Source organism: Chanodichthys erythropterus, chromosome 8, assembly GCF_024489055.1.
Source record: "Chanodichthys erythropterus isolate Z2021 chromosome 8, ASM2448905v1, whole genome shotgun sequence".
Lineage (NCBI taxonomy): Eukaryota > Metazoa > Chordata > Actinopteri > Cypriniformes > Xenocyprididae > Chanodichthys > Chanodichthys erythropterus.
The window spans coordinates 40967679-40986650 of record NC_090228.1 but is presented as its reverse complement, the minus strand read 5'-3'; the positions used below and the strand labels follow the sequence as shown (position 1 = coordinate 40986650).

General features: G+C 37.4%; 1 protein-coding gene across 2 annotated transcripts; it reads right to left on the bottom strand.

Moving 5' to 3' along the window:
- Nucleotides 1–2831: 2831 nt before the first annotated feature.
- On the bottom strand, nt 2832–17119 carry LOC137024945 (gastrula zinc finger protein XlCGF57.1-like). Of its 2 annotated transcripts, none has more exons than XM_067392912.1 (3): nt 17071–17119; nt 11154–11289; nt 2832–6803 (listed from the first exon to the last, which is right to left on the bottom strand). In XM_067392912.1, the coding sequence occupies exons 2-3, from the start codon at nt 11236–11238 to the stop codon at nt 5866–5868; spliced, it is 1023 nt and encodes a 340-aa protein (XP_067249013.1). In that variant the 5' UTR covers nt 11239–11289; nt 17071–17119; the 3' UTR covers nt 2832–5865. The 2 variants fall into 2 exon arrangements, with proteins under 2 accessions (XP_067249013.1, XP_067249014.1); XM_067392913.1 differs by lacking the exon at nt 17071–17119 and adding an exon at nt 12214–12317.
- Between the last annotated feature and the right edge of the window lie 1853 nt (nt 17120–18972).

Genomic DNA, 18972 nt, shown 5'->3' with positions numbered 1-18972 from the left:
TTTTGCATGCGTTTTTTCGTATACGTAATCCTAAAAATTCGGCATGCACAGAGACCTTGCACTCTGAGTCCGACGCGTAATAAAATCAAAAGATGATTAGGGATTTCAAAATCCCTAATGCCATCTGACAAGTTGATCCACGTCATTTACAGCACAAAGCAGCAAAACTGTATGACAAACAAAGTACGGAATACAAAGATACAGAATATAAAGTCAGATTGTGACAGTAGCAAAGCATCAAACTGAGCCACTGACATCCTGAAGTAAACTTTGAATCGCTCGGATAATCCCGCAGCTCCTTGATGAGAACTCTCCTTCCTCTCTACGCAATCTCGGGATTGGATGGACCCAATATTTCCTCTTTCTTTTTGTCTTTTTAAGAAGAGAGAAGACAATTAAATCATGCTCACAGCTTCAAGACTTCATTTTGTATTGTTTTGGGGGGGGTTTTCGCAACAGATTCATTAATACGCATCGGACTGATTGTGCACGGTCTCTGTGCGTGACAAATTTTTAGGATCACAAATACGAAAAAACGCATACATTAATTTCTGACTCAGTGTGCAAATGCCTTTAGAATAGAAATTTTAGCCTATCAGGGATACAGGTGCTTGTGCCATTGTAGATGCTTAGTTTGATAAACTTCCGACTCCCAAGATCATCTAACTGTGTGAAAAAGATTACATTAATGACAATTTTGCATGCTTCAGTAATTTATTTGTTTTAATTATTTTAAAGAGTTAAGGGATTTTGAAATAACTGCATACTTTAATGCTTTAACATTAACAGCACTAGTTTGAATCAATAGTTTGGTTAAAAAAAATAAACCTGAGTTGGTTTACTTAAATGTTTTGAGGTAATTGGTTTTCATAAAAGTTGAGTGTTCTGAACTTATTGGGATTACACTGTGCTTCTGGGCTGGTGGTTGTGTTGTTGGAGTTGGTTCAACCGATGAGCCCTCTAAGAACCGGTTTGCCTTTTGTAGCGATATTAGCTCAAAGGGGAAATATTAATAATTATTCAAAACTCATTATGATTAATTGTGAATATTTTAATCAGTTAATCAGATTAACTTGATGTAGCTACATTAACATTACAATCGATAGATCGGTTCATCCTGTGAACACTCAGAATCAATTATTAATTCATTCTAAGTGAATTGTATTTTTCATGGCTACAGAAAAATAATTCTTTCTTAGCTTTTACATTGCTTAGAGCTGTAATAAGATCTGATCATTTAAGAGGCAATTTATTCACAGACGGGGAAACAGAATCAAACATGTATTGTGCACAAGTTTTATTAACTAAATCACGAATACATAACTAAACTGACAAACACATACAGGTGCTGGTCATATAATTAGAATATTGTGAAAACGTTCATTTTTTTATTGTAAATTATTTTAAAAAATGATTCTAGACTCCCTACATGTAAAGTAAAACATTTCAAAAGTTTTTTTTCTTTTTTAATTTGTTGATTAGAGCGTACAGCTAATGAAAGTCCAAAATCCAGTATCTCAAAATATTAGAATATTTACATTTGTGTTTCATTAAATGACCATCACTACAGTATAAATTCCGGGTATCTCTTCTTTGAAACCACACTAATGGGGAAGACTGCTGACTTGGCAATGGTCCAGGAGACAATCATTGACACCCTCCACAAAGAGAGTAAGTCACAGAAGATCATTACTGAATGGGGTGGCTGTTTACAGAGTGATGTATCAAAGCATATTAACCCTCTGGAGTCTGAGGCTGATTTGGGGCTTGGAGAAGTTTTGACATGCCCTGACATTTGTGCTTTTTTCAGTTGTTCATAAACATATAAATGACAAAAGTGTCATTACACTGTATTCAGCACAAACTAGGCTACAATAATATGTGAGGAACATGTATGTACATGTTTGTATTTTTGAAGGAATAATGTTTATGCGTGGTTATTGAAAAAACAAAAAACTTAAGTCACTGAAATAAGGCCAAAAACAGTATATTAAGTCTGTATTTACAGGACTTCTGGGTATTGGAGGTTGTAGACTAGAGTTTTTGCTTCAGAATTATGTAAAAATTATGCTGCCTACTCCTCCATATAAAACAATATATTGATTTAGTTTTTGTAAGACACTTTTTGTCAAGAAACACAGTATGCCTGGAGCGTGGATCATCATGAATAACGGGCCATTTACACCTGAGAAGACAAAATCATCACATGATAATGACCTGACATGACTTGCATATTAATGAGGCCTTTCAGTCAGGTAGGCTGTGAAAAAAACCCTCTGTAATAATGTCTCAGCTCATCATAAACAGCAATACTGTGAAATATTATTACAATTTAAGTGTCTGAACAATTATGTTACCTCTATGGCATTTCATATAGGCTTTTAGCTTAAAAGCATGCACATTTGGAGAAATATTGATGGATTCTTATATATTTATGTCAATTTTCTATACTGAGAAGTAATATTTATTGTCATCACTATGAGTGCTGGATACTGTGTTTTCAATACATACTTGCTGCCGGAGGGAGCTCTGTACACCTTTAGGCCACAAATTCATATAAAGAAGAAAAGGAACTAGGAACTAACGGCATGTCTTCTATAGATCGCTAACCATGGCTTTAACATCCAAATAAATACTTTTCAAGACAATAAATACACGATTGAGACTATGTATGCATGTATTGCCTCTGAATTTGCTTCTGAATAGCGCTGGCTCCGTGGGCGTGGCCGCATTAGTGGGTAATAAGCTGAATCTTGGACTTCTGACATGGCTCTCTTTTCATACAAATTACATAAACACAGAATGTTTGTTTTCGATTTGACTTGCACGATTTAAAACCTGACATTTCAACGTTTCTTTAGAAAAAAGTGTCTTTTTTTGTCATTAGTATTCATAAGTTACAGTTCATTTTCTGAGAACTATCAGATTGGACTTCGTTCAGAGGGAGAGGAGAGATCACGCATCATGTTAGTTTTCTTTATTTTACAAAAAGCACAACATTGTGTTTTTACTCTGTACACAAATAAAAGAAGACATTCTATAGTTTCAAGTTATATTACTTATGTCTCTATGACAAGAAATGACGGAGTATTTTAAGTCTGTTTTGCTACAATGTGAAAAAAATCCTGCAAAACGCGCCGGCGCGTTTTCTGACCTCAGGGAGTTAAATGCAACGTTGACTAGAAGGAAGAAATTGGGTAGGCAAAGGTGCACAAGCAACAGGGATGACCACAAGCTTGAGAATACTGTCAAGTAAAGCTAATTAAAACACTTCGGAGAGCTTCACAATGAGTCAAATGAAGCCGGAGTCAGCGCATCAACAGTCACCACACTCAGACATCTTCAGGAAAAGGACTACCAAGCCACTTCTGAAACATAAACAACGTCAGAAGCATCTTACCTGGGCTAAGGGGAAAAAAAGAACTGGACAGTGAACAGTGGTCGAAAGTCCTCTTTTCAGATAAAAGTAAATTTTGCATTTCATGTTGAAATCATGGTCCCAGAGTCTGAAGGAAGACTGGAGAGGCACAGAATCCAAGCTGCTTGAAGTCTAGTGTGAAGTTTCTGAAGTCAGTAATGATTTGGGGGGGGGGGGGGCAGTGACATCTGCTGGTGTTGGTCCATTGTGTTTTATCAAGTGCAAAGTCAATGCAGCCATCTTCCAGGAGATTTTGGAGCATTTTATGCTTCCATCTGCTGACAAGCTTTATGGAGATGCTGATTTCCTTTAAGGGGTTAAATTCCCAAGATAATGACAGCTGAACAAGAAACAGGTGGTGAACTTAAAACAAAGGGAACAAATGATAACATACCAACATCAGTTGAGCCCCAACAGTAGCCATATTCAAGTCCAAATTGAAAACATATTTACCTTTGTATTATCTCATTAAAGATCAATCAAATCATTCAGTTTATGTCCTTTTATTTATAATTTTACATTGTGGTATTTCACAGCAATATTTCCAAACAAAGTACACAAATAGGTCTAACATCTACACAACTTTTCAGGTGTCTCTATAAGTGTGCTGGAAAAAGATTTATTGCACTGATCTAAAGTAAATCAGTTTTCTTCAAGAGTGCATGCACAAGTGATTTTTGAAATTGCTCCATTTTATAAACACTAGGGGTGAAACGGTTCTTGGTAAAAAAAAAAAAATAAAATAAACAAAAAAAACCTGAACCGTTCTGTTCTGCACACTCGGTTTGGCACGAATTTGCACCGCAGTTCATTTCTATCTGACGACGCAAACGCACCTATAATATGGCTTGTAGGAATTAAATAAAACAGAGAAACACAGTTAGGCTAATGTATATTTTTCAATGCGAGTATGCTTTATATGAGCAGTCATTTACGCCGTCATCACTCGGGTGTTGATAGCACGTGAGCGCAGGTGAGATCTGAACATCACACGTTGCTATCTGCGTTTAAACTAAACTCATTTAAGCTTTGCCAATTTAAACATTCGAGTGCAAGGCGAAAAAGAGAACTTAAACGTGCGCTGTGAGAAGATTTGTGCACTCATCCGAAGCATGTGTACAGTGCGCAAATATTGAGGTCTCTTTCTAGTCTTTCATTTGAAAGGACAAATTCACACAAAATTATGTCAACATGCGAGTATCCTAGCAAGCATAGTCGGTTATGAACTTACACATTTGAGAAAGAACGCATGTGTTCTGTATCAGTGTACTGATCTGTGTATTATGTCTTAAAGAGACAGCAGCCCTTGCAGTAAAGGTCTGCATTCCGCGGGACCCGATAAGATTTCTTGCTGTGCAGGATTAAATTTTGAATGAAAGGCGGATTGCGGTTGGTAACTATAGTGTGCATTAGGTGGGAGGGGGGCGGTCTTACAATAACCCGGTCGCTCCCGAGATGATTTGACATCCGTGCATCTGTGCTTGAACTTGAAGTGAACAAATCTTTCTGCAGTGCTGGCGTTCACACAGTCCCCAGTTCTCTGTCCTGAGAAACCTGGCAAGATATGTTATTTGCATTAGAGGTCTGCGCAAGTGCACCTTCAGAGAACATTCAACCTTTGTGATCGGATTTTGGAGGAGAGACGTTCTGAAATGGTCGTCAGTCAGCGTCATTCTGTTCTTGTGTGGATGTTAAAAAAGATTTCATTTTGCAGCTAGTAAGCCAACAGTTTTTCTCTGACGTTTTTAGGGTGTTGACAGCATCATAGACAAACAAATCGTGTATATATGCAACATCTTATATTTGTTATCTTTCTTTAGGGGAAGTTTAAACGCGAAATTCTGGAAACGATCTTTAGCAGGACCCGGCAGGTTGGGAAGAAAATCACTATATGCGGATAGCGGGTGAACACAGAGTGAATTTTAGGCGGGAGCGGGTTTGTGCGGAATAGAACCAATGCGGGAGCGGGCAGGAGCGGGATGAAAAAAGGTGGACTACCTTGCAGTCCTGCTGTCTGAATGTGTTTTTAATGTTAATCAAACAACAAAAGACAAGGCAATTGCTCATGATGGAATAGTAACTTAATAATGATTGATCTTTATTTAATTTATACAGTGAAGATTACATGCAATGTTTTTTTATTAGCTACTTTATTCAATTTCTGTACCTTAAAACTGGTTACATGAAAAATCTGAAAAGCTGTATCTATTTGTATCTTTGCTTTACTGAATTTAGTTTACTTACCGATTATTTTTTCTTATTTCTTTTTATTATTATTATTATTTGACATACCGAAACCATGAGCCTAAAACCGTGATACAAACCGAACCGTGAATAATCTGAACCGTTGCACCCCTAATAAACACTCACAATAAACACTGCAATTTCTTTCCAGAATGAGTTTGCAAATGACACTTTAGGTTTCTTTATGTGAAAGTCTTTTCACACTAATCGCACAAGAAAAGAGGCTGCTCTCTAGTGTGAACTCTTATGTGAACCTCAAGGTTTGCTTTGTTTGTGCAAGTTCTTCCACAGTGATTGCACATAAAGGGATTTTCTCCACTGTGACTTATTATGTGATCCTTAAGTTGATTTTGGTCTTTGAAACTCCTTCCACAGTGATGGCATATAAAAGAGTTGTCTCTTGAGTGAATTGTCATGTGGCGATTAAGGTTTACTTTACCTCTAAAACTCTTTCCACACTGGCCACATTTGAACGGCTTCTCTCCAGTGTGAAGTCTCATGTGGACAATAAGGGTTACTTTATGTGTAAAACTCTTTCCACATTGAGGGCACATGTAAGGCTTCTCTCCAGTGTGAATTCTTATGTGGTTCTTAAGGGATTCTTTTCGAATGAAACCTTTTCCACACTCTTGGCAGATGTAAGGGCTTTCTCCCGTATGAATTCTCATGTGGACTTTAAGGCTTCCTTTTTGAGTGAAACTTTTTTCACAGTATTGACAGATGTAAGGGATCTCTTCCATATGAATTTTCATGTGGACTTGAAGGCTTCCTAGTTGAGTGAAACTCTTTCCACACTGTTGGCAGGTGTACGGCTTCTCTCCAGTGTGAACTCTCATGTGGACTTTAAGGCTTCCATTTCGATTGAAACTTTTTCCACACTGTTGGCAGGTGTAAGGCTTTTCTCCAGTGTGAACTCTCAGGTGAACCTTAAGGTATCCAGGTTGACTAAAACTTTTTCCACACTGAGAGCAGGTGAAATAACTTCTAGTTCCTGTTGTTTGAGCTCCTTTTCTTGAGGAAGTATTTTCAGTCTTTGAGCAACTAAAAGATTTTTCTCCATTTATGAAATCATGTTTCTCATATTGGTCTTTTTCTTCATTTTCATTTAGTTCTTGACTTTCCTCTTTCAGTGGCATCATGTCTGAGACAAAAAAGATAAATAAAAGTTAACCCCAGTTCAATAGCACAACCCATTATTATTAAAAAAGTAGACATATAGAGAATCACTGGGAACATCCTCCAGGTTGGAGGATGCTTGTTTAAAATCATGACAATTCATTGGGTGATGTCACAATTGTGGAGTAACGAAGAAGTATGACAGAGCTTTGCAGAAGGAAAGTCTTCTCTCTAATATCTGTGAGGTTCAACCCTCTGGGGTCGATGAATGTGCCGTTTTTTTACTCTTTCATTTATTGTTTCATTTATGCTCATACAGATAAAAGCAATACATCATTCTAAAGTGTAAAGTGTAATTTTATTTGCGTCCACTTATAATCAAAACAGAAAACTGGACGTAGGCTAGTAAGGGCTGTGCGTGTAAACCACACTGAAACCCTGATCTCAAGAGCCGCTCTAGTGACTGACATTAGAGGCTGTGGCCTTTAGGTCCTTAGGTCCTTGTTAACATGCCTGCCTACCATGCTGGAGACCCCGGTTCAAATCTTGCTCAGAGTAGGACCGGTTACACTCTGTATCCATTAAATGTTTTGATAGAAAATATGGAAACATTTGGATTCTTGCTGAATGAGAGAGGTAATCCCAATGCCATTTCAGATTCGCTTTAAATAAATTCATTTTGGATTGACTTTTGTCGTTTAATGATTGCCAGTATAGCTTAATTTGTGTTTTATTTTTTATAGTTAAATATACAATTTATAGCTACTTATTTTTCATTCTTGTTCTGTTTTTAAAATCATTAAATTTAAAGGATTTGTTGTGGAGTTGAGGGGAAATAAGCCTAGGCTATAGTGTTTATAATGTTTGTTTTGATTTATTTACCAGTATATAATATGCATATAAATTAACGTAATTGTTTACAATTATGAGGTTAAAGGGTGTTTTTGAATTAAGATCAATTTCTGTTTCATATGATTACTTCCTGTTCTTGGCCAGTTTGCGTTTCTCCATGTCGTAAATTCTCGGGATGAGGCTTCTAAACCATAAATTTTTTAAGCATGCCATTCAAATGACAATTTTTAGCTGCCACATTTATCAACGTACGATCATTCATATAATGGGATTGGCAGATTTTATGAGCACTATTTAATTAATATTACTTTAAGCATTTAAGTACACTACAGTCTTCGGCATCCAGACACTAATATTTTACTGAGTTATAAAAGATGAATAACTGTCTGACCATCTGGGATTTCAGAATTTTCATTTATTTTTCGTTTTGTGATGTTACAGCCTTATTCCAAAATGGAGTAAATTCATTATTTTCCTCAAAATTCTACAAACAATACCCCATAATGACAACATTAAAGAAGTTTGTTTAAATTCAGAAGTATTCACAGCCTTTGCCATGACACTCAAAATTGTCATCATCCTTGAGATGTTTCTAAGAACTTGATTGGAGTCCACCTGTGGTAAATTTGGACATGATTTGGAAAGGAACACCCCTGTCTATATAAAGGCCAGAACACACCAAGCCGACGCTGACGAACTAGAGCCGACGAAAGCAGACTGTGGGGTTGGCTCACGTCAGCAGCGTCTGTGTCCAAAGTTGCCCTGACACACCAAACTGATGCTAAACAGGTGACAGCCAAGTAGCACGTCAGTTCTGCACCTGCGTGAGATGAAATGCCTTTCCGAACCAGCAGGCGGCAGTAGCTGAACAGCTAATCAGAATGATCAGATGGCCCGATGGACCGACGAGCTCCAACGGCGATACAACATTTCAAACCGGCCAAAAAAAAAAAGCAGACGAGGACCAACTTCAGCCGACGGTGCGGAACACGCTGAGAAAACGTAGTTGGCCGACAAAGAAAAACTGCCCGACGGCCAACCGTCAGCTTGGTGTTTTCCTGCCTTAAGGTCCCACAGTTAACAATGCATGTCAGAGCACAAACCAAGCCATGAAGTCCAAGGAATTGTCTGTAGACCTCCAAGACAGGATTGTATCGAGGCACAGATCTGGGAAAGGGTACAGAAAAATCTCTCCGGCATTGAATGTCCCAATGAGCACAATGACCTCCATCACTCGTAAATGTAAGGAGTTTGAAACCACTAGGACTCTTGCTAGAGTGGGCCGCTTGGGCAAACTGAGTGATCGGGGGAGAAGGGCCTTAGTCAGGGAGGTGATCAAGAACCCGATGGTCACTCTGACAGAGTCCCACTGTGGAGAGAGGAAAACCTTCCAGAAGATCATCTCTGCAGCACTCCACCAATCAGGCCTGTATGCTAGAGTGGCCAGACGGAAGCCACTCTTCAGTAAAAGACACATGACAGCCTGCCTGGAGTTAGCCAAAAGGCACCTGAAGGACTCTCAGACCATGAGAAACAAAATTCTCTGGTCTGATGAACCAAAGATTGAACTCTTTGGCCTGAACCAGGCACCGCTCATCACCTGGCCAATACCATCCCTACAGGGAAGAATGGTTGTGGCAGCATCATGCTGTGGGGATGTTTTTCAGCGACAAGAACTGGGAGACTGTTCAGGACTGAAGGAAAAATGAATACAGCAATGTACAGAGACATCCTTTATGAAAATCTGTTCCAGAGTGCTCAAAACCTCAGACTGGGGTGAAGGTTCATCTTCCAACAGGACAACAAGCCCTAAGCACAGAGTAAAGATAACAAAGGAATTGCTACAGGACAACTCTATGAATGTCCTTGAGTGGCCCAGCCAGAGCCCAGACTTTAACCCAACTGAACACCTCTGGAGAGATCTGAAAATGGCTGTGCACCGATACTCCCCATTAGGCCTGCACAATTAAATGCAATTAAGCCCCAGGTATACTTTGGCCGTCCGCGTTCGTGCACCGTCCGCATGACGTAATTTTCATAATTATCCTGTCCGTGTGGGGCCCAAATTTCGAGACCGTGCGGACAGTGCGCGTGCAACAGAGCATGCGCAAGCAGCATAGAAGAGTCCACTAGGTGGCAATACGCACAGTACTGAGCACTATGTGCAGTCGTTGAAGAAGAGTGGGTAAAGAGCTATTCAAAAATAAGACGAGTAAACTCACAAGCATGCCTTCTCCATTGTTTTTGATTTCTGTTCTTTTGGTGTACAGTGGGTACGGAAAGTATTCAGACCCCCTTAAATTTCACTCTTTGTTATATTGCAGCCATTTGCTAAAATCATTTAAGTTAATTTTTTTCCTCATTAATGTACACACAGCACCCCATTATTGACAGAAAAACAAAGAATTGTTGACATTTTTGCAGATTTATTAAAAAAGAAAATATCACATGGTCTTAAGTATTTAGACCCTTTGCTCAGTATTTAGTAGAAGCACCCTTTTGATCTAATGCAGCCATGAGTCTTTTTGGGAAAGGTGCAACAAGTTTTTCACACCTGGATTTGGGGATCCTCTGCCATTCATCCTTGCAGATCCTCTCCAGCTCTGTCAGGTTGGATGGTAAACGTTGGTGGACAGCCATTTTTAGGTCTCTCCAGAGATGCTCAATTGGGTTTAAGTCATGGCTCTGGCTGGGCCATTCAAGAACAGTCACAGAGTTGTTGTGAAGCCACTCCGTTATTTTAGCTGTGTGCTTAGGGTCATTGTCTTGTTGGAAGGTAAACCTTCGGCCCAGTCTGAGGTCCTGAGCACTCTGAAGAAGGTTTTTGTCCAGGATATCCCTGTATTTGGCCGCATTCATCCTTCTCTCGATTGCAAGCAGTCATCCTGTCCCTGCAGCTGAAAAACAACCCCACAGCATGATGGTGCCACTACCATGCTTCACTGTTGGGACTGCATTGGACAGGTGATGAGCAGTGCCTGGTTTTCTCCACACATACCGCTTAGAATTAAGGCCAAAAAGTTCTATTTTGGTCTCATCAGACCAGAGAATCTTATTTCTCACCATCTTGGCAAAAATGAACTTAAATGATTTTAGCAAATGGTTGCAATATAACAAAGAGTGAAAAATTTAAGGGGGTCTGAATACTTTCCGTACCCACTGTATCTTCTGAACTATGTTGCATTGATAGATGCACTATTTTTGTTCTCTGATCCTGCCCAAGGAATGTCCGGTTGATGACACGATGTCTGGTAAAAGTATAGAAAAACTTGTACTGCACGTGTGTCAAACTCGGTCATCCGCGCGCATCCATGGTTAGTATACTTTGAAAGATGCGCGGACGCAACTGCGTGCTAGACGCGTCCGTGCACGGAAAGTGAGTATACCCGGGGCTTTGAATCACACGCAATTTGACAAAGATTATTTTATAATCATGACACAATCTTCAAAATATCATTCATTCCTATAGAGGTCCACATTATATAAATAAGTGACTGAGTTCAGCTTTGAGAATGACACCAACCTGTTTGTGTCTCAGAATCTTCTTGTTTCACTCTGAATGCTTCTTCAATCGTCAAGTCTTCAGTCTCCACTTTAATAAACGCCATCTTAATAATAGTGTTTCACGTGGATCTCAGTTGCTTCACCAGGAGTTTTACCTGTGTGTTTGGACAATATGTCATGTTTAAGATGAGAACAATTGACAAGATGAAAAATAAATCCAACCTAAATCTTGGGTACGTCTCAATCAGCTCATTAGTTCAATAGTCAGTGCACTGGTACTGGAGTCAGTAAGAGTGACATGGATTTTTTTTTTTATTAGTATTATTTTAAAATGTTCTTTGAGGTTCCATTATAAATGTTAATATAAAAAAGTGCATGATTGAAAAAGAGTTATGATTGACTGACATAATTGCATTGGAAACCATATCAACACCCACTATTGCACGCGAGTAAGTGTTTTGAAAACATCCATATAAAATCGTCATTTACAGACAGAGCATTATGAAATCATTTTCCTGCTGTAGGGCTATGGCCAATAAATAAATAAATAAATAAATCAGTATTTATTTAAAATAATATATATTTCATATCCTGCTCACTGATCATATTGAAGGCTATGAGAACAAATATAGTGATTGTAACCATGCAAGCTATGCTATATATATATATATATATATATATATATATATATATATATATATATAGCCTACTATGTGCAAAAAAAATGGATTAAATAACATTACATATATATTATTTTTACATTCACAAAACTAAAAAAGAATGAAAACAAAATCACAGACTAATTATATTAGCCTAAATTTTCTTAAATTTTGCTTTTGCTTTAGTAGTGGTAAAATAAAAGCCTATTACTTAAAGCTGCTGTCCACAACTTTTTTTGTGTACAAAATTTACAAAAATGATATAATGAGAATGTACAACATGAATCCATTTTACAAACCATGTTTTTTGTCTTACCCTGAATCATTATGGTACACTTATAATAAGTGTTTATATTCTGACTATTTCAGACCGGACTGGTAGGACCTGCCACAGAGTATCACAGTAACCGCGTGACTCACCATAGACATACACGGAGAGAAGTAGCTCCAGCTACAATATTCTTCCGCAAGACGCGTGCAGTTCCGTTACTGCTAGAGGGCTTAAAATCGCAGACCACAGCTTTAATTAAAAAAATATATAAAAAATTATATTTATACTCATGTTGCCTATATTATTTCACACAGTCCAAGTGGGTCTTTTCATGTAAAAATCTATAGCTACTTTAGGAAGGGAATTATATCTCCTGCAGCGTTATATTTGGGGGGGTTTTGACATGAAACAGTTAAAAAAAACACTGATTTGTGGACAGTGCATTTTCTCTCTCTCTCTCTCTCTCCCCCACACACAAGAAATTAAGCAACTTTATCAATAAAATAGTTGTGGTTAAGCTGTTCATAAGTTGTGCACTGAGAACGCCACATCTTAAACACATTAAACAGCACATGTATCTTTCAGATCATCTTTTTTCTTTCAAACATTTATAATCTGGGACAGTCTTCAAACATTTTTAAATATGCATTTAGGGACTCTATAAGTCTACTGACAAGGGCATAGGTCTTATTACATCTTTGGGGTAGACCACTGATATACTTTAAAATTAACTCTAATATAACATTAACATATGCCATAATGAGACATTAGGTGTTAATGTGGGCTACAGCATGCATATGGGGACAGAGACGATCCCAAAGGTGCAGAAGATAATGACGAGTCTCTCACCTGCGAGGACTGTTTGTTCCATGAGTAGCCCCAATTTTAATAGAATGGAGAACTTAAAGGTGCAATATGTAAGAATTTTGCAGTAAAATATCCAAAAACCACTATGCCACTGTTATATATTTTGTTCATTTGAGTACTTACAATATCCCAAATGTATCCAAATATTTGTAAATCGTGAGAAAACTGCAATTTTAACCAAGGCTTCGGGACGTGTGAGGAGTCGCCTGTCAATTGCGTCATACCCGCGTTACCCTCGGTTTCCGGTTTTATTTTGTAGAAACCATGGAAACACCAAAGACGCTTTACTATTTACATGTTTTAATAGACAAGGGAACAACTGTTTTGATATGTTTAGACAGAAAACTATTTATTGTTGTATAACTCAACACGTTTATTGTTTAAATTCAATTTTCTTGATTTTTTTTTTTGCGAGTACCATGCTTTACCATGCCTCAGAGAAAAACACTATTTTGTCAAGTAGCTAACATAGCATAATCAGATGCAGCTTTACTTTTTAGTAACAGTAATACAGCATTTTCTCCATCATACAATACGTTTTAAAATTAATTGCATGCCATTTATCAACACAAGCCATCCAGCATTTAATATGATATTCTAAAATCGATCTAGTTTACTGCAGTGTGCAACAGTGTCTCACAGCAGCCGCCAAGCGAACGCACAGAATAACGTTATAACATCATTTTCAACACCCTCAAATATATCTATATCTATAAATATGATAAACAGAGCTGCGTTACCACATACTCATGAACGGAAAAGCGGAAGCAGCACCAAACGGCTGTGTCATAATAAAAGTTCCGCTGCTCGCGGCGCATGTTGCGCAATCGCTCCAGCGGCCTCGCTCAGCTCCCACAACACTCGGTCCTGCTCTGTTTCATACTACAGTAATGTTAAAGGGCATATTGCAGGTAAGAGCTTTAGTGATCCAATGTGTAGAAAAATAATGTATGAAATAGATTTTCTTGAAAAAACACGCATAAATACGCTACATAGGCTTCTGGAGTCGTTTTTTGTGAGAAAATTTTACTTCCGCATCTGAAAAATGCCTAATCGGACGTGACATCACTGAAGGGAACGCGATCAATATAAACTATAGGAAAACAATGGATCGCAATGACAGTTCGGATGTTGAGGAAATTGTAAATGCTTATTTATACTCGTATAACTAATCACAGCCATACAATTAGCCTGCTATGTGGTCAAGAGAGCAGGGACAGGCCAGAATTAGACAGAATAACGGTCAAAAGAGACAAATTGAGCTGTTGTGTGAGGAGAAGCAGTGGAGAACAGGACAGCAACCGGTGTTAGCTTATAGATATAACGTTAACGACATGTGCTCAGATCACAATATTGTACAGATTATTATCATGAATCAGGCAATAGCAAAGCTATTGGTCATCTAGGAGTAGGCCTAACTGATTACTAATTACAGAAACGAATAAACTTTGATCAAGTGTAACCTATGTCACACGCGTTAATATCCGTCCACACTAACGTTACGTGATATAGCCGTTTCTCATCACGACTGATTTGGTAGTTAACAAATGTAGTAATCAAACACAAAACTTAAAATGTGCACCGTAAGTCTTCATCGAGCTGCATCTCTGACGGATCCGTGATCATGTCTCCCGCCGGCGGCCAAACATATAGTGTTACTGTATGTGTTTCATGTCATCCTTTATTCATTAATTCTGTGTTATGAGTTTATTCCGTGCCCATTCACTGATAGTGTGAGGATGTATATGACGCCATGATTATGTAGTTGTGTGAACTTGAATGTATATATGTTTATATGCATGAAATCGGAGTATTTACATTACCAGCACATCATTCAAAACTGTTTTGTGTAAGTGTGAGACTGTATGCATGTGTACATAATTTGTATTCATCAGTGGTGAAATTGATTCAAGTAAAAACGGTGAAGAAGCATCGCGTGTGTAAGTTTATTCATTATAATCATTTACAGAAGAATTACAATGTTGAGCACCATCATATCGCCAGGATGATAATCCTCCAGTCTAAAATGAACGCGTTTTTCGACGCAGATGCAGAAGTGAAGTCCAGTCTCTTCACCTGCACAAAACAAACCCCGGCACAGAAGATAGCAGCGTAGTTTTTCTTGTTATTAAACCTCTGTACTCGATGTCCTGACAGGCTGAAGTTTGTGCAACCTCCACAAACACAATAATTTACCATTACGATGATAAATAGAATACAAAAACTACCGAAAACACACTGATTCACGGCCACTGTTGCTAAATACCAATATATTCTGCACTGAATCAACACAGAGCTCTGCGAACATCTCCCTGTAGTGACTTAAAATGACGCGACGCTGAAAAAAAAAGCGTTTTTTACAGAGACCGTAACTTTATCTACTAAATTAATGCCCTTATGTCTCGCAAAACATTTTTAAACCCTGCAGTACCTTTTTATATGGTATTTTTGTACAAGGTTATATATTCATCTCGAAAAAAATGTTAAACCTGCAATATGCACTTTAATAATCGCATCCATGAACATGATTTCTTTCCGAGTCCTATCCCGATTGTTTTGCACCGTCCCTTGAGGTGAAGACCACATGTCCTATGGTTCCGTGCTCAAACTTGCCAGCATCAAGCTACGCCTCTGTTTTGAATAGGCCTCTAGTGGACAGAAAATACTACATATTGCACCTTTAAATGAATAACCAATGGAATACTCCATTAATCAAATTATTGCTTGCTATTGCTTAAATTTTAGTTGATTTTTAAAAATGTTATACAATTTTAATAGAGTTTTTAATTAATTTAAATGAAATAACAGTAGATTGTTAATCCTGTGTAGATATAGAAATTATTTTTCAAGATATTGGAAAACTCTTTATGAGTTTATGAAACTCTGTACTAGCCTATATGTGTATATGAATTAATGAAAATTCTATGAATAATATACACTTTCTTATTGAGATTTCTGTACTTGTCATTTTTTTTTTGTGCTTTTTAAAAATAGGTGATACTGTGTTTGGCATGCATAAAAGAATGGTGAATGTAGACAGACTTAGTGACTTTTTTTTTTTTTTGGGGCACAAAAACACTAATATGTCATGTCTCCTCTGGGTTAAATATCTACATTCTTTCTTCTGGCATGGTTAGAAAATATCTTAGGGATTTCAGAAAAGTCTAATGTGTTAGATATTGAAATAAATCGCATAAGTCAAAATTGCAAAAAATGTCCCAGATTACCCAAATTCACCCTATTATCAATTAGGCCTTTTTTTATTTTGGTCTGCAGTTTGATAAAAGTTAATCAGGAGAAAATTAATAAAATGGTAGCAGTAGAATAACCTGCACCTGTTCCTGAATAATAATTTAGTGTACATGATGAATAAACAAAAATCACAAACAAGACCATTGTAATTAAAATTATTTTAGAAATACCATTAAGTTATTTTGCAAACAGATGAAAAAAGAAATGATGGTGCTTTGAATATCTCATACTGGAAGAGTTATACTGTTATAGATTATTTTTCTAAAAAAAATAAAAATAAATTACACACATATGACTTTTAATACTTATGTTTCAAAATAAAACAGTATTAATTTTCATTTCGTTATAAGTGGCCTAAGGAGACCTTATAACGCTTATTGGTAGTAATTTATCATTCTACCTAACGGATCAACAATATACAAGCTAATAACAAGATATATTATAAATTAACAATTATTATTGAAAAACGTTTCACACATAATGTGTGTAATGTTAGTTTTTTGGGGGGAAAGTTGCTAGGGTATTCTGAAAAGTTGCTAAATAAACAAAATTGCTAAGTTGACAACACTGAAGTCATTTTGCTAATAGATTAACTCAAACGAGTTTTTAAGGGCAGTTTCTCTCATCAATAGTACTACTTGACAGTGACCGAATTCCTGCTTAGGAAAAACTGACTTACGATTTCGGGAGCAAAATGAGACGGACACTTTACTCATTTGCGGAAGTGCTTGCCTTTACTTGAAAAAAACGTTCATTACGGTTAGCTAAAACACTGCAATGTTACATTCAGTAATATTCAAATAATTTTACATCGATTGTAAAAAGTCTAAAATAGACTTAACGCTTTGTATTGTATCTGTCATGTGTAAATGCTTAAAAACACAAACCTTTCTTCGGCTGAATCACAAGCAGAGAAGCTCGGCGCATACGTATGACGTCACAACACCACATCAAAATAAGAGCCCTACCCGCACGTTAAAATCACATTATTACATTATACAAAAATCACAATAAAATAATAAAACATATTTCAGCGGTATTTAGTTGAATTCTTGGTGAACCACATGATTTGTTGTCAAATTATGTGCTGAAAAGAACAGCCAATCAAAGATTTTGTACATCTGTGAGGCAAGACCTTTTATAGCCAGAGTTTGGGATCCTCTTTTCTCAACGAGCCATTCTTTTTATTTGATAATTTTTTTTAAAAAGTATTTTTTTTCCATAAACCTTTACTATGACCACAGACAAATACAACTATCGATAGATAACGTTGCAATATGGCATTATTAATTGTGCAAGTGAAATAAGAATGCAGAGCGAGAATTATAAATTATAGGAATTATAGAGGTCTACAATAGCTATTCCTACTAGTAACATCTGCAGAGCTCACTATTCAGTGCCATCTCATTATGATTATCACACCTCCTGTATATTCATTTGGCAGGTATAAATAGGTGGGAAAATTTGTCACGGATGGTAATCAAAATGGATGAAGTAAAAGGTGGCGATGGAGTGCAGCAGGCTGCATTATCTGCATTTGATTGCATATTAAGTGCAGTTTCATGTATTCAACAAGAGTAGCAGCACTCAGGGGACACTGATATTTTTCAAGACATTTTTCATCAATCGGTAAGCCCCTCCCCTCGAACACAGATGAGCCAATGGCAGTTGAGTATCAGTTGCACGGGACTGGAACACTGACATCTTTAGGTTTCAGCGCCATAGAGGTACACTAGAAAATCCAAAGCTTTTATCAGTTTGATAGTGTTCATGATACAAAAATGGTAAAACGATGTGCCTGGGGTACTTGTAACAATGATTCAAGGTATCCTTAGAGGATGGGCAATGGAATTTATTTTATTCTATTTCCTAAATCCAAACAAGACAGAGCTAAATATCCACTCCACTTTTTTTGAAAATGGGCTCATTTTCCAACTCTCCTAGAGTTAAACAATTGACTTTTACCATTTTTGAACCCATTCAGCCGATCTCTGGGTCTGGCGGTACCTCTTTTAGCACAGCTTAGCATAGTTCATGTGGCTAGGAACTATACTCTCATTCCAGCTAATAATCAAGGAACTGTATGGTACGGCAGCAAAGTTCCTTGAATATTATGTTGGAATGAGAGTATAGTTCCTAGCCATATCGGCCTAGAAAATCGCAACTTTTTATTTTCCGTCGTCGTATTACACAATGTAAATACAGAAGAGTCAAGTTTCAAATAGGAAAAATATTGAAACTCTTTGGTCATTTTTGAGTGAGATGCAAACGGTCTAATCAGATTCAGTGAACTATGCTAAGCTATGCTAAAAGTGGTACCAGACCCGGAGATCGGCTGAATAGATTTGAAAACGGTAAAACTCAACTGTTTAACTCTAGGGGAGTTGGAAAATGAGCCTATTTTCAAAAAAAGTGGAGTGTTCCTTTAATGTTCAGAAGACCAACAAGGATGCATACAATTGTTCTGAGGCAAATCAAAGTTATTTAATCACAATCGTCAGGTAGTAAAACAGCGTCCTTGGGTAAGTTAGGTAGCATTAAAGTTAATCACCAGCTAAAGTTAATTACCACTAGCAAAGTGAGTTTGCCTCAGAAAATGTAGCTTCTGAGACTAAGTAGACTAAGTAGTTCGTCGGCGTCGGCATTGGCATCGGCATCAGCTTGGTGTGTTCCGGCCTAAAAAAATTCAAGTTGCCTCTGTTAGGGAGCTGAAGATAGTCATTGGGAAAAGTAGACTATATATCATAAAATTGGCTGAGGTATATCAGGTATGTCAAGCAAGTTGAGTT